At 35.4% G+C, this 16,235-nt stretch overlaps 1 protein-coding gene across 1 annotated transcript in view; it reads right to left on the bottom strand.

Moving 5' to 3' along the window:
- Positions 1 to 13,512: 13,512 nt before the first annotated feature.
- LOC126881375 (serine/threonine-protein kinase BRSK2) overlaps positions 13,513 to 16,235 on the bottom strand; it is a 119,762-nt gene continuing 117,039 nt past the window's right edge. The window contains exon 6 of the mRNA XM_050645613.1: positions 13,513 to 13,908. Coding sequence (XP_050501570.1) covers positions 13,681 to 13,908 — 228 coding nt within the window. The 3' untranslated portion in view covers positions 13,513 to 13,680. The remainder of the gene's footprint in view (positions 13,909 to 16,235) is intronic.

The following is a 16,235-nucleotide window of genomic DNA, read 5'->3' as shown; positions in this document are numbered from 1 at the left end:
TTAGGAAAAAAACAAAAAAAAAACGTGTAAAAAATTTTTGACCCACTTTTGGTCCTGGCAACATGCATATTTGTTAAATGGGGTCCATTTTGAGTAAGATTGTGCAAAAAATCCGAATCGGAATATTTTTCCTAGCGGACGCGCAGTGGCTTTCTGGACTATATAACTTTCTTGTAAGTACATCTCATCGTATTTCATTTTCTTTTCCCAAATTTGCTATTTATTTTATATTTTGTTTGTTCATTGAGTTCCTTCTCCTTCAACTTCATTTTTGATACATGCATAGAATGAAAATGAACCTGGACAACGTAATAGAAAATTCCAGAGAACGGCAGTTCTCGCCAGTGGCGCACAACCTCCGTACATTCGACACTATATACAGGGTGAGGCAGATAACTGGCCTATTAGAAATATCTTGAGAACTAAAGGCAACAGAATCATGAAAATTGGAATAAAGGGGTTTTGAAGGATGATCTATTAAATGACAATATTTTCATCTCTTTGCAACTTCCGGTTATACCGGAAGTTGCTTATAACTTCGTTTTTTAAATGGGACACCCTGTATATTTTTACATTTTTGGATTCTCTTCGATGTCTTCTTTCTTAAAATATAAGGATTTGTAATGTTATACAGGGTATTTTAAAAGATAATTACGTTTTTTTATTAATTTCGTAGCAACATTCACACCCTGTAGAATTGTAGTAGTTTGACAGCTAAAACTCTAATTACGTTCAAATGATGTTTAATATAGTCTACTATTGTTAAGAATCATTTAGTCCATTCTTTCACGGTTTTTGCTCTAAATTTTAAAGAACCGCTTGGATTTACATGAAATTTGGCATACGTATAGCTTACATGTCAAAGAAAAAAGTGATATTGTGCCGATGTGTGCTTTTGCCCTGGGGGTGACTTTCACCCCCTATTGGGGGTGAAAAAACATATGTCCAAAATAAGTCCGGAAATGGGTAAACTGACTAATTTTAAGTAACTTTTGTTCTATAGAGCTTTTTCGCCAAGTCAACACTTTTCGAGTTATTTGCGAGTGAATATGTTCATTTTTCAACAAAATAACCACATTTTTAGACGCTTTTTCGCAAATAACTCAAAAAGTAAGTATTTTGTCTAAAAAATGTTCTTAGCAAAAATATAGCTTATAAAAAAGTAAAAAAAAAATTGTGTACGCGTTAGGTCTCTGGATCTCGTAGAACTGGAGTTATAGCCAATGAAAAATAGATTCATATTCACCAAATTTCAAATAGAATATTTCGACGTGAAATATCCAAAAAATTAAGCACTTTTTGGGGAAAACCCATTACAACTTTTTTATAGCGTTTAAAAAAAGCTTTATTTTTGTTTTTACAAAAAGTTTGTAGCATTAAAGTTAAGCAAGTTACGCTCAAAATAAAGTTGGTCTCTTTTGTTTTTCCAAAAAAAAAATCGGGAAGACCACCCTCTAATTAGCAAACTTAAATGAAATTAATCGTTACCGCTCCACAAATTATTTTACTTATGTTGTGTTTATATGATCTGTAAGTTTCATCGATTCAAAGTGCTTATTTTTGAAAAAATTTGGTTTCAAAGTAAAATTTTTAAAAATTTAAGTTTTGAAAAATATGCTTTTTTTCAAAATAACTTAAAAATTGTTAGAGATACCAAAAATCTCGAAAAACAAAAAAAAGTCAGATTTGCTTTTCTGAATATCATGTATTTTTTTGTTATTCTGTTAGACCAAAAATTGATTAAGATTTGGTGTTTCTAAATTTGCATACATTCGTGATCAGTGACTCGTTCAACCCCTTTTAACTACAGCTCTTTCAATAATAAGGACTTTGAACCGATGAAACTTACAGATCATATAAACAATATATACACGAGTCAAGAAACTTGTGAAGTCGTAACGAATAAGTTCATTTAAGATACTAATTAGGGGGTGATTTTCTCGATTTTTTTTACCAAAACCAAAAGGGACTAACTTTATTTTGAGCGTAACTTGTTTAATTTTGATGCTAGAAATTTTTTTCTAAAACAAAGATAAAGCTTTTTTTAAACACTTTAAATAAGTTGTAATGAGTTTTCCCCGAAATGTGTTTCATTTTTGGTTATTTCACGTTAAAGTATTCCATTTGGAATTTGACGAATATGAACCTATATTTTATTAGCTATAACTCTGCTTCTACTAGGTGTAGAGACGTGATATATGCATTATTTTTTAAAAAATTTTACAGGATATATTTTTGTTGAGAATGTTTTTTCGACAAAATACTTACTATTTGAGTTATTTGCGAAAAACCGTCTAAAAGCATGGTTATTTTGTTGAAAAAATGAACATATTCACTGCCAAATAACTCGAAAAATATTGACTTAGTGAAAAAACTCTATAGAACAAAAGTTACTTAAAATTAGCCAGTTTTTCCAGTTCCTGATTTTCTTTGGACGAATATTTTTTCACCCCAAGTGGGGGTGAAAACCACCCCCAGGGCAAAAGCACATATCGGCACAATATCACTTTTTTTCTTTGACTTGTTAGCTATGTGTATGCCAAATTTCATGTCAATCCAAGCGGTTGTTTAAAATTTACAGATTTTGCAATATTTTACCGTTAAAGAACGGACTAATTAGTATAGCTAAATTTTTAATTTTAGTATACAGGGTTGGTCGAAACTCGGAATGAGTATTTTCTGAGTTTTCTTAAATGGAACACCCTGTATTTTAGTAATGAAATGATATTTTTGGTACTTTTTTATTTCTTAAGCATTCCCTATACCAAACTGCTTTAATTTGTGCTTAATTGTTAGTCGCACCAACAAACTTAACGACGTAGGTATTTTGATAGCTAAACCATTATTGGTAATTTTAAGGATCAGTCTGGATTAATATGTATTTATTTCTGAAAAATTATTTGTGATATAATATTTTCACGGCCAACCTAATAAAATGTTACATATTTTTGTTGCAATTAATGTTTAGCTTGAATCACCAATAACTCACAAATTAAAGCAGTTAGGTATAGGGAATACTTATAAAATAAAAAAGTACTATGAAATATCATTTCATTACAATACTAAAATACAGGGTGTTCTATTTAAGAAAACTCAGAAAATATTCATTCCGAGTTTCGACCAACCCTGTATACTAAAATTTCAAAATTAGCTATACTAATGATTCTTAACTATAATAGACTATATTAAAAATCACTTGCATGTTAAACAGAGTTTTTAATGTCAAAGTATTACAATTCTATAGGGTGTGAATGTTGCTACGAAATTAAAAAGAAACGTAAATATCTTTTAAAATAACCTGTATAATATTACAAAAACTCATATTTTAAGAAAGAAGATATTGAGGAGAATCCAAAAATGTAAAAATATACAGGGTGTCCCATTTAAAAAACCAAGTTATAAGCAACTTCCGGTATAACCGGAAGTTGCAAAGAGATGAAAATATTTTTATTTAATAGATCATCCCTCAAAACCCTTTTATTCCAATTTTCATGATTCTGTTGCCTATACAAGAAAAAACAGTTTGGTAAGTTAATAGACGAGAACAATAAACTTATTGTAGATAAAGAAGAACAGTTACAGACTTGGGGCAATTTACATAAAAGATTTGTTTACGGATTATCGTCATATTTCTACGAACACTCTTGATCTGAATGGACCAAAAATATTGAAAAGTGAGGTGATAAAAGCTATAGATCAAACGAAAGATTGGAAAGCAACAGGATGCGATGAAATACCAGTCAAATTTTTAAAAGTTTTTAACGAGAACAACATGAATGTAGTATTGAAACTGTTCAATAAGATATACAATACTGGTCAAATTCCATCGGACTGGCTGAAATCTACATTTGTGCCCCTTCCCAAGAAATCCAGTTCTAAGACGTGTAGCGAATATCGCCTTATAAGTTTAATGAGTCATACCCTTAAAGTATTCTTGCGTATTATCCATTCCAGAATACGAGCAAAATTAGAACACAGCATAAGTAAAACAAAGTTCGGTTTTAGATGCGGTTTTGGAACTCGAGAGTCCCTATTTGCAATAAAAGTCTTGATTCAAAAATGTCTGGATCAACAGAAAGATGTTTACGCCTGTTTTATCGACTATGAGAAAGCATTTGATACTATCAAACATGACAAACTCATAGAACTATTATATCTTTCAGGACTTGACACTAAGGACATCCAGATTATAAAAAATCTATATTGGAATCAAACAGCCCACATAAAGAATGGACATATGGTGAGTGAAAACATAACCATTTCTAGAGGGGCTAGACAGGGCTGTATTCTTTCGAAACTGCTTTTCAACCTGTACACGGAACAAATATTTCTAGAGGCACTGGAAAAGTACAATGAGGGCATCAAGATTAATGGCGTACCAATAAGTAATTTTCGATAAGCAGATGATATTGTTATACTAGCCGATAACATCGAAGATTTACAGATGATGCTAAATAGAGTAAATACAACTGGCAACCAATTTGGACTGAAGATCAATAGAAAGAAAACTAAATTTATGGTGATCAGTAAAAAGAACATTCAACATATCGACCTGAATATTGAAGCCGAACGTATTGAAAGAGTACACCGATTTAAATATCTGGGATATACAGTAAATGATAAGTGGGACCCAGACGTAGAGATTAGGATCCGAATTGAAATAGCAAGATCCAAATTCATAAAAATGAGAAAGCTCTTAAGCAACCGCAACCTAAGCGTTAACCTCCGATGGTGCGCCACAAAATGCTATGTACTCTCTACGCTTCTTTACGGAGTAGAAGGGTGGACGTTAATAGCAGCAACTATAAAGAAGTTAGCAGCTCTAGAAATGTGGCTGTATCGACGCATACTGAGAATTCCTTGGACAGACAGGGTGACCAACACAGAGGTATTGAGACGAATGGGTAAAGAGTTGGAATTGTTAACAACTGTTAAAAGGAGGAAAGCGTCATACCTGGGCCATGTGTTCCGTAATGATAAGTACAGTCTGCTACAGCTTATCGTCGAAGGCAATATTGAAGGTAGAAGAGGTTTGGGCAGGAAGAAGAAATCCTGGCTGAGAAACTTGAGAGAATGGTTTCAAATACCAGAAGCTGCGAACATAATACATGCGGCACAAAACAGAGAAACCTATCGTTTGATGGTCGCCAACCTTCGGTAGAAGACGGCACATAAAGAAGAAGAAGTTGCCTTTAGTTCTCGAGATATTTCTAATAGGCCAGTTATCTGCCTCACCCATACACGACATTTTCGATTTTATAAATCTGACAGAACTGAAAATTTACCCAAATCCCATCCTAAAGTTTAGGAAAAGACTCGCCCATCCATATGTCAACCATCCATTTTGGTCCAAGGGTGTGGATTTTACGACCCTTTCTCCAAGTCAAGTTTTGTCTCCGAGACAAAACTTCCAAAAATTTCAAAAATGCAAGTCCGACCTTTACGGCTTCCGATAGTACTGATCATTACCTTTCCAACGCATGTTTAATTTTGAAAATCGGTTATACCATTCAAAAGTTATCGGGCTCAGAAATATGAGTCAATTTTTATTTAAAAGGGGGAATATGTATGTATGTATGTATGTGGGTATATGTGTGGAAAAGTTACACCGATCTGGATTTTTTTCTATGTTTCAAGAGGGTATCAAAGCCGATTCAAACCCGGTGTAGTTTGTGACTTTCGACCATAGATAAGCCAGCTATAGGACTGGATAGGTAAATAACGGCATATTTTTTGGGGGTATATATATCTTAGGTTCAGACAGGAAAACCTCTACGACCACTCCACAGTGGTCCACGGGTACGGGAGCAATGTCACGGTGACATTCCGCCCCAACCACTAAACACCCTCCCTTTATGGATTTCACCCTAGGCACAGTCAACTGTCAGGGTCTCTCCAAAAAGAGACCCCTCATCAAGAATATCCTGTCGAAGCATAACATCCAGATCCTCGCACTCACAGATACTCTGTCGAAAAACGATCCACACTTCGCAGGATATTCGATCATCCATCGAAGCCGCTGTCAGGTTTCACGTGGGAATGGTATTCTCGTGAAACACGGAATACCGCACAACATACACACATTCCCACAAAATTTTCGTCCACCTGACGTGGACTTCCTGGCAATTGACGTGCACATCCCCAATAACGAAACCCTCACGATAGTCTCTTACTACAAACACCCGGATCAACCACTCAACAGGCATTTGCTAGAGTACTTTTCGAGGCTCGGCAAGGCTGTGTTGATGGGCGATCTAAATTGTAGACACACACAGTTTGGTGATCATCGTCAAAACCCAGAAGGCATCCGCCTCACGGATTATCTACTAGACCTTCCTATTTCAAGAATCACCAACACTGAATTCACGTTTTTGAACGCCAATGGGGCTTCTATTGTCGACCACATCCTAGTTACTAGTAACATTCTGGATCGGTTCGGGGATAGATGCCACATAGGCGATTCGATTACGTCAGACCACTTACCTCTTCTTGTCGACACCGACATACTCATTCCAAAACAACCAAACCCTCCAAGATCTATAAGAGACTATCGTCACGCTAACTGGACTGAATTCCAAAACTTCATCACACAAAATCTCCCAATGTTAGGCGAACTCGATACTAACGATAGTATCGACACAAGTGCAACCGATATCGAGAACCTCATCACTGAGGCGATCACGCACGCAATTCCACTCAAACAAATAACTTATACATCACCGGCACTTCCACAATACATCATTGCCAAAATTCAACAAAAACGACGTCTTCTACGTCAATACAAGGCCAACAGAAACCCACTAATCAAAACAGAGTACAACCGGATCTGTGCCAGGATAAAGAGGGAGATATCTGTCCTAACGGCTCGCCGATGGGAAGATGCTACCTCAAAACTGGACTACAGAGACGGAGGTAAATTCTGGCAAAAATTCAAAGTCCTAACAAAACAAAAATTATCTCAACCTTCTCATCTGTTGGTCAACAATCACATAGTCAATTCCCCAGAAGGGAAAGCCGAAGCATTCAGAAATTCGCTTCAAAACAATTTTCAAACGCCAGATAACCCGAACTTTGATCGCATATTTAAATTCAACACAGAATACATAGTAAATGTTACTCTCAACCACTACATTCCAGTCTATGATCCTATCATGGACCCCCTCACCGACAGGGAAACGGAGAGCTTTTGCCAAATCGGCAAAAACAGCGCTCCCGGACCTGATGGCATCAACCGAAGGTGCCTCAAAAAACTTCCAGAGAGTATCATTCCTCTTCTAACTAAAATATTCAATGCATGTCTCAAAAACAGCCACTTTCCTACTCCTTGGAAAGTGGCCAACACCATCATGCTTTTGAAAAAAGGCAAACCCCCAACCGACGTGGAATCCTATAGACCAATCTCACTAATCAATACTCTGGGTAAAGTTCTTGAGCTAATCCTAAAAGAAAGGCTCAATAACTTTCTCGAAAACCACAATATCATACCAAAATTTCAATATGGATTCCAGTCAGGTAAATCTACTAAACATGCATTAATAGATTTCACCACCAAAGTTACTCAAACCATCAACGATGGTTCAATCGCCATAGCCACATTTCTGGATGTGCAGAAGGCTTTCGACCAGGTCTGGCACGACGGGCTTGTTCGGAAACTTCTGGACATCGGGCTACCATTGCAATTTACCAAAATTGTACACTCCTACCTCCACAACCGTACTGTCAGAGTTAAAATAGGCGATCAAAAGTCCACCCCCTTCACTCCACAAGCTGGAGTTCCCCAGGGTTCAGTCCTAGCACCGCTGTTGTACATTATCTACAACAGCGACATCACTAACCAAAATATCCCAGGTACTCGGCTGTTTCTCTATGCGGACGACACGACTCTGCTCTCAACTACCTCTCGATACAACCCAAGACTCCTCTTCAGAAGAGCCCAGGCTCTGTTGGACGGCGTCGGCGAATGGTGTTGTAAGTGGAGAGTCACGCTGAATGCGAACAAAACAACAACAATTGTGTTTCGCGCCCCTTCTGTGTCAAATAGAATCATTTGTAATGATGACGACCAACATCCTCTGAGTCTGTTGGGAGAAAGGCTTGTTGTTAGCCCGACTGTGAACTATTTGGGAGTACTGTTTACCAGGACTCTCAATTGGGACGCAGATCTAAAGGCAACTTTAGATAGGGTAAGGAACAGGGCCAGACTTCTTAACGCTCTCTCGGGAAAAATTGGCAAGACACACAAGAAGACTCTCATTCACACTTACAAGACCTTTATTCGACCCGTCATGGAGTACAAATCATGTATCTACTCTCTTTGCTCAAGACAAAAACAAGAGAGGTTGTTGAGGGCAGAGCGGAGAATCTTGCGTAGATGTAACTATGAGCACTGGCGATATCCCTCAAACGAAATCCATAACATCTCGAACACCCCCAAAATTACCGAGAGAATAAACTCTCTGAACAGGAACTTCACAATCAAAGTAATCAACGGCCCCCCTTCCGACACACAAGAATCTCTCAAATGTTCCTGTTCATCTTCCGGCCACGTACTCCACCGAAAGCCCAAACGCAAAAAGATTCATGTACCGTCCGCTCTAATGCAAACATGCATTGACGAACTCCCGGTGGAGTACGAAAACATCCTTGAGGCTACCCCGTTAGCCTACCGTACCCACCTCTAACATTTCCTCTTCCCTACCCCGAACAGGGAGAAGTTGGTTTTTTGCGGTTTCCCAACTTCATTGCACAATTATACCTGTTCGACCCAAGAAAATAGCCGCAACTATTTTCTCCACTCGAACGCTCACTGTCCACGCTGCGCTCAAAGCCACCTCCTGACCGCCGACGAGGGACGCAGGTTCGCCTGTCGTTGTACAAGGGTTTCTAGGGAGACTGGTCGAGAGCAAAGCACGGACAGTACACGTAAATGTCTATGGAACCAACAACAACCCACCAAACTTTCTTCTCTGTTGTCTTCTTAGCCTTCTGGACACCACCGTCCGGCACAACCAAGGATCCAAGAACACCAGGACACGGCGCTTGCCCCAGTGTGTTTTTCGGACTGTTTGCTTTGCTGCCAACACTAAACATTCACCACAAACCCTGAAGAGGACAAAATCCTAAACAGGGACACACATTGTTCGCATTTCTTCTAAGCATTTTTCTAGACAAGCAAATCAAACAATGAGATGATGACAGGAAAACCGCAAATACACCAAATCAATAGAGTTGAATTAAGCTGTCAAATGGTGTCTAAGTGGTCAGGCTCAGATATACACACGGCTCAGTATAGCCAAAAAACTGAAAAACTAAACTTTGAAAATTTCGGTTTTTCGACAATTACTCAAAATTTCAACCTGAATTGCGCCTATAACTGAGCGTTCTGAGCGTGATAGAGGTGCACTGTCTGATCTCGGGGGTGATGAGGAAGAAGGAGCAGGAGGAGAGAAGAGGAAATTGAACAAAAGGAGGGTGTTTGGATTTTGGTTCCTAGTCTTTTACCACTACTCTAGAGCGGTTAAGGTTTTAGCAGGAATACGGTTAATCCGGCACTACCCTGCTGTCTTCTGTTCTAGTCTCATACTCGGCCAGAGGACGCTAGGTTGTATTGCTCCTTGAAATTAGATGTCAAAAAAGATTTCCCCACCGCTGCCTGCTAGATTTCAATGGATGCCTTCTTAGGCTCTTACTAAAATCTGGCAATACGGCAATTAAAAAAAACTATACATTCGATGGACACTAGATCATTTGGGAGATAATGCGAGAAAGGCGACCCTTTATAACGCAACGTGTAATCGAGTAATACTTCATATATTTAATTTATAAATAACTTCTGATAAAAAAACTCCTGATACAAGTACGGGCGCCCATATAAAAATTTTCAGGGGGGGCCAGACGTGAAGATGTTGCACAATATATTTTGTATACCTTGGATAACCATATATAGTTTACAGCAACCGAAAAGCTAGGGGGGCGACGGCCCCCCCTGCCCATGGGTATGGGCGCCCATGGATACAAGAATAAAAAACCGCTAAACGCCGTAAAAATGTTTACGGCGTTTAGCGGCGTCAATCCGCCAAAATCGAATAACTTATTTTGAGGTCATTCATCGAATATGTCGTTGGTGAAACCGGCTATAAATCTACTAAACAGAACCTGGATTGTAAACTGTATCTACAGGGTGTAACAAAAATACAGGTCATAAATTTAATCGCATATTCTGGGACCAAAAATAGTTTGACTGAACCTAACTTACCTTAGTACAAATGTGCACGGAAAAAAAGTTACAGCCCTTTGAAGTTACAAAATGAAAATCGATTTTTTTCAATATATCGAAAACAATTAGATATTTTTTATTAAAAATGGACATGTGGTATTCTTATGGTAGTAGCATTTTAAGAAAAAATTATAATGAAATTTGGACACCCCATAAAAATTTTATGGGAGTTTGGTTCCTTTAACCCCCCCCCCCCAAACTTTTGTGTACGTTCCAATTTAATTATTATTGTAGAGCCATTAGTTAAACACAAGTTTTTAAAAACTTTTTTGTCTCTTAGTACTTTTTTCAAAAGTCAGTTTTTATCGAGATATTTGAATATTTGTCAAATCCACCACATACAGTAGACTCGCGATTATCCGAGGTAACTGGGACCGTGACTACCTCGGATACGGAAAAACTCGGTTAACACTGAGATTGGTTATATTGATAGAAAAACACGAAAATATCCATAAATGTGGATATTTTAATGACAAAACTAATACAGTACTGTCTATAAAAGCTAAAAACATTTACCTTATCATTTTACTGTTTTAAAAAGTAATTGATTTTTGCGTAAGCTTCATTCCTCTTTTTGAGGCGGCGATGTTGCGCCAAAGTTGAAAGTTGTAGTTGTAACTCACCAGTTATAACTTTTGCCTCGGTTAACCGAGGGGCTCGGATAACCAAGACTTGGATAATCGCCAGTCTACTGTATTTGTATATGGTAAAGTACGGTTATGGAGACTTGGTAATAGAAAATTTATTTATGATTTACATTTTTAAGTATATTTTGAACCATATTAAAAAAGAAGCCACATCTCGATAAAAGATGCTTTATCAAAAAAATACAAAGAGGCAAAAAAGTTTTAAAAACACTGTGTTTAACTAATGGTACCGCAGTAATAGTTTAATTGGAACGTACACAAACATTTGGGGGGTTTAAAGGAACAAAACCCCATAAAATGTTTATGTAAACATATTAAAAAAGAAGCCGCAACTCGATAAAAACTGCCTTATCGAAAAAATACTGAGAGGCAACAAAGTTTTAAAAATATGGAATTTAATTAATGGCACAACAATAATAATTTATTTGGAACGGACACAAAAGTTTGGGGGGTTTAAGAGAACAAAACCCCCATAAAATTTTTATGAGGTGCACAAATTTCACTATAATTTTTTTTAAGATGTTCTTTCCATAAGAATGCTACATGTCCATTTTCAACAAAAAACCTCTAACAGTTTTCGATATATTCAAAAAAATCGATTTTCATTTTGTAACTTCAAAGGGCTGTAACTTCTTTTGTGTGCATATTTGTACTAAGGTAAGTTAAATTCATTCGAACTATTTTTGGTCCCAGAATATGTGGTTTGATTTATGACCTGTATTTTTGTTACACACTGTATAATGTGAATGATCTGCCCTTCGCATTTTTGTATACTCACACTCTGAAAGATTTTCAAAATTATTTTCAATAAATTGGTCAAAATAAACCATAATTGTATTTGACGTTTAGAAGATATCAACGTTTATTTCCGAGATGCCCATTAACTAAGGTAAAATAGCAGTCCTCATATTTGACTGTTTTTCTATTTGGAAATTATTATGTTTCTTCCAAGTGCACCTAGGACAAGCCACATAGCCCTTTTGACAATTCGTGACTTGTTTTGTGTCGTGAACTCTAACAATTTTTTTAAAACCTTTCAATGATTGTGTTCTATCATTTCTAATGTTATAAAAGATTTTAATCCACAACCAATAAATAAATACAATTTTATTCGACTAAAAAACAACTGAAACAACAGCAACTGTTACCCTTTACCAATTAGACAGTTTCAAAACAACTTCATCTAGTTTTAGTTTTAGACAATTTTCTATAACAAAAGTAAATAAACAATATAATAAATAAATATGTAAATAAAACAATTGTCCACGTTCATTGGTGACTTTTCATCTTTTTTTTTGGTGTTATTCTCAAAGTAGTCTAGATTCCTGCATTTTGTTTTTTAATCGAAACACTGTAACAACTACATACATGTTATCTGTTATTTATTTATAATATTAGCTATATTATTATATTTATTATATTATTATTTGTGAGGCTATCTGTTATTTTTAGAAGTTATAGACTTGTTCAAATGTATTAGGTACTTTTCAACTTTTTTCAACACTTCAACTCTTTTTTAATCAGTTGTTTCTCTTATTTTTGCTTCTTTTTTTATTATTCACACTCATTCTTTTTCTTTATTCGTTTTCTTGTCTTCTTTCCTTCATCTTCTATCCCCATTTATTTGTTACATTTTTTCTTAACTTTTTTTTTGTTTCTTTATTTTTATTTTCTTTCTTTTGTCTGCTCTTGTGCTTTCAATGATTGTGCTCTATCATTTCTAATGTTATAAAAGATTTTAATCCACAACCAATAAATAAATACAATTTTATTCGACTAAAAAACAACTGAAACAACAGCAACTGTTACCCTTTACCAATAGGACAGTTTCAAAACAACTTCATCCAGTTTTAGGTTTAGACAATTTTCTATAACGAAAGTAAATAAACAATATAATAAATAAATATGTAAATAAAACAATTGTCCACGTTCATTGGTGACTTTTCATATTTTCTTTGTTTGGTGTTATTCTCAAAGTACTCTAGATTCCTGCATTTTGTTTTTTTAATCGAAACACTGTAACAACTACATACATGTTATCTGTTATTTATTTATTATATTACCTATATTATTATATTTATTATATTATTATTTGTAAGGCTATCTGTTATTTTTAGAAATTATAGACTTGTTCAAATGTATTAGGTACTTTTCAACTCTTTTTCAACACTTCAACTCTTTTTTAATCAGTTGTTTCTCATATTTTTGCTTCTTTTTTTATTATTCACACTCATTCTTTTTCTTTATTTTTTTCTTGTCCTATTTCCTTCATCTTATATCCCCATTTATTTGTTACTTTTTTTCTTAACTTTTTTTTGTTCCTTTATTTTTATTTTCTTTCTTTTTTTCTGCTCTTGTTTTCTTTGCTTTGCTTTTTTCTCAGTGCCTATTCTTTATTCTTCGTAGAATTTTCTTGTACATTTGATAATTTTGTTTTCCCTAATTGGCTATTTATTTTGTGTTTTGTTTTTCTTATTCACTGAGTCAACTTCAATTTCATTTTTGATACATGCACAGAATGAAAGTGAACCTGGACAACATAATAGATAATATAACATACACAACATAACTAAGTCAGTAATATGGTGCTATAGCGGACGAGCATTTAGTTGGAATAATATTATTGATACTTGTGTCAAAAAATCGTGGAGATGAAGTAAAAAGTTTTTGAAATACTGAGTACTGTTGAAAAACTGTCCCATATTATCACGACTCGCGACTATGGTTATGAGGAGATTAGGCTATATATAAAAAATATTACGCAATAGAACTACCGGACATTGTCGTGATGCATTTTTTCTCACAAGTCTCAGTGTTTTCCGAGTTAGATCGAACCGCTTTCGGGGTACCAGGGCTATTCTGCTCGCACGTTTCTGTGTTGTTGTTCGTGGACGCTCGTCGGGAGACTTCCCGTGTGGCAGTACGGACATCGAAAACACTGCATTCACTTTCTAAATCGCTGTTTTCTAACTGGAGGACATTTAACTGTAACAAAATGTCGTAGATTATAATATAATTAATCAAATTACTAGTCAGTTGTAACACTATAGTTCAATATTTGTTAAGGTGTGCATCATTTTCCGATTTGACAGACAAAAAAAATTATATAAAAGTTTAATATTTTAAACACTTTTTCCTCAAAACTGCTTTTTTCAAAGGCTGTAGACATTGTAACTCAAAAACTACTTGACCGACCTGGAATTGTGTATATGTTTTCTTTTGACATTCCTGTCCAAAGTACAGGTATAAAGTGTTCTCGGCAGCATTGAGGCAATGCTGTCGAGATATTTTTTGATTAATGCTTATTTGTTTGTTTAACAATAATAAATAAGTTGATTTTCACCGATTTTTGCAAAAAAATTCGTTGTGTTGACTTCTGAGTGATATCAAAAAGCAAGCAAGCAAGCAAGCATAGTGATTTAACCCAGCCTGAGAGACTTGCTCACCCCTAAAGAATGACATTCGGGTGATACAATTCATTGGGGCGAGGAGGATTAACTCCCGTAAGCAGGAATCACTCCACCCCGCTTCAATGCTCCAGACCATCCACTTACCCCCCGATAGCACTCTGATGCGCTATAGGGGCTCTCAATCAGCAAAGTGCTTATCATATGGGAGTCTTGGGTACACGGACTCCCATATGAAATCCTACCCCGATCAATGCAGGCCAGCGTGAGGCGCTCTATTCCCGCTATCTCTAGTGACTTATCTTCGATCTGTTTTGCTTGCTATATCAAAAAGTCAAAAGGCGATAAAACTAAAAAAACTCGACAGCGTTACCTCGAAAAACTCATAAGGTAATAGAATATTTTTGAATTGTTTGTTTACCATGATCCAATGATGAATTCTGATGTCCACCGCAAAATTCATAATATTTTAAGGTGTCTTCAAAAATTTGCCACCGTTGGCATATTTTTCAATATTTTTTTTCCTTGATTTTTTTTCTTGAATAATCTATGAATTGTACTGAATGTGCCTCTTTAATTTAAAAATAAAATAATATTACCATACTTAAAAAAAGGTGCTTGAAATATTGATTTCAACCCCTACCCCCCCCTTAAGGATAGCTATGACACGATTTTGATAGGCAATCCCTGCTAGAAAGATTTGTCTATGTACGACATTTAATAAAAAAAAATGTTTCATCCGGCAAGCAGATGGGTACTGATCGACCTATATTCAGATACTTAGACTAGGATTATTCGCACACCACAAACTCGACGCTGCATTCCGAAAACAAGCGTGCACCTTCCACTTTAAGTCGCCACAGGAATCTACATTTCTAAAAATGGATATTAAGATAACTAATGAAATTCAATTAACCTTCGGATGACCAAGGGGGGTAAATTTTGGCCTTAATGTATGTTTTAATTTAATAAATTCAAAAATATTTTCAATTTTAAACTCATTATTTTTTTATTTAACTTTAATATCATTCTAGATACCCTCATATTTTGTAATAAAAAAATTCAGTATATTTTACGAAAAATTTTTTTTTCTGAATTTGGTTTCAAAGACGAACTCCCTTGGCCTTCCATGTTCCAATTTTATATTAAGTAAATACCGTCTATTAAGTGGAATTGTTTGTAAGAAACACTCCATTATTGAAAAAAAGTTGTTTGTTAAACCTGTGGCGACGTAAATTAGTGTATTTTCAAAATTTCTTTAGTTCTATGTTCAAAATAATTATTCCTGTTTTGGTTCCGTTGTGATTGAAATATGTTTTACTAATGTTTATTTATCATTTATTACTACATATTATTATACACTAAGCTACGAATACATTATTTTATTTCTTAAAACAACTTATTTCTTTTGTCAATTGTCATTTTTGACTTAAGGTGGTTTTTTACTCCCGTTGGTCATCCGTCTAACAAAAAAAGGTTGGTCATCGGAAGGTTAAAAAAAGGAAACTACTTTCAAGAAGTCCAGAATGCAGAAAATTTAAAAATGATAGAGGCCTATGTTAAGCAGTAGAATCAACTAGATGATTGATGATGAGGATTAGAGACCGGAATATATGCAACAGAAAACAGAGCAAATATGCGCATATAGATGCATAAAACCGGCGGAAATATGCAAAGATGCTTAGAGAATATGCGTAATATATTATTTGTCCCATTAGAGGTAAAACTAAGTGCACTTTTTTGGAATTTTGACATTTTCATCAATTTGTACTCAATACGCTACTGCCCAGCCGTGGAAAGTTCTTAAAGCCTTCTATAACAATTACTGATATAGTTTATGGTACAATTCACTAAGTGCGTTATTGTGGAGTTCGGTTTCAAACTACTTAGTGAATTTTTTTTTAC

The sequence above is a fragment of the Diabrotica virgifera genome, chromosome 3 (genome assembly GCF_917563875.1).
Source record: "Diabrotica virgifera virgifera chromosome 3, PGI_DIABVI_V3a".
NCBI classification, from domain to species: Eukaryota; Metazoa; Arthropoda; class Insecta; order Coleoptera; family Chrysomelidae; genus Diabrotica; species Diabrotica virgifera.
Note: the sequence above shows the minus strand (reverse complement) of the source record. Positions and strands in the feature narration are given on the sequence as shown.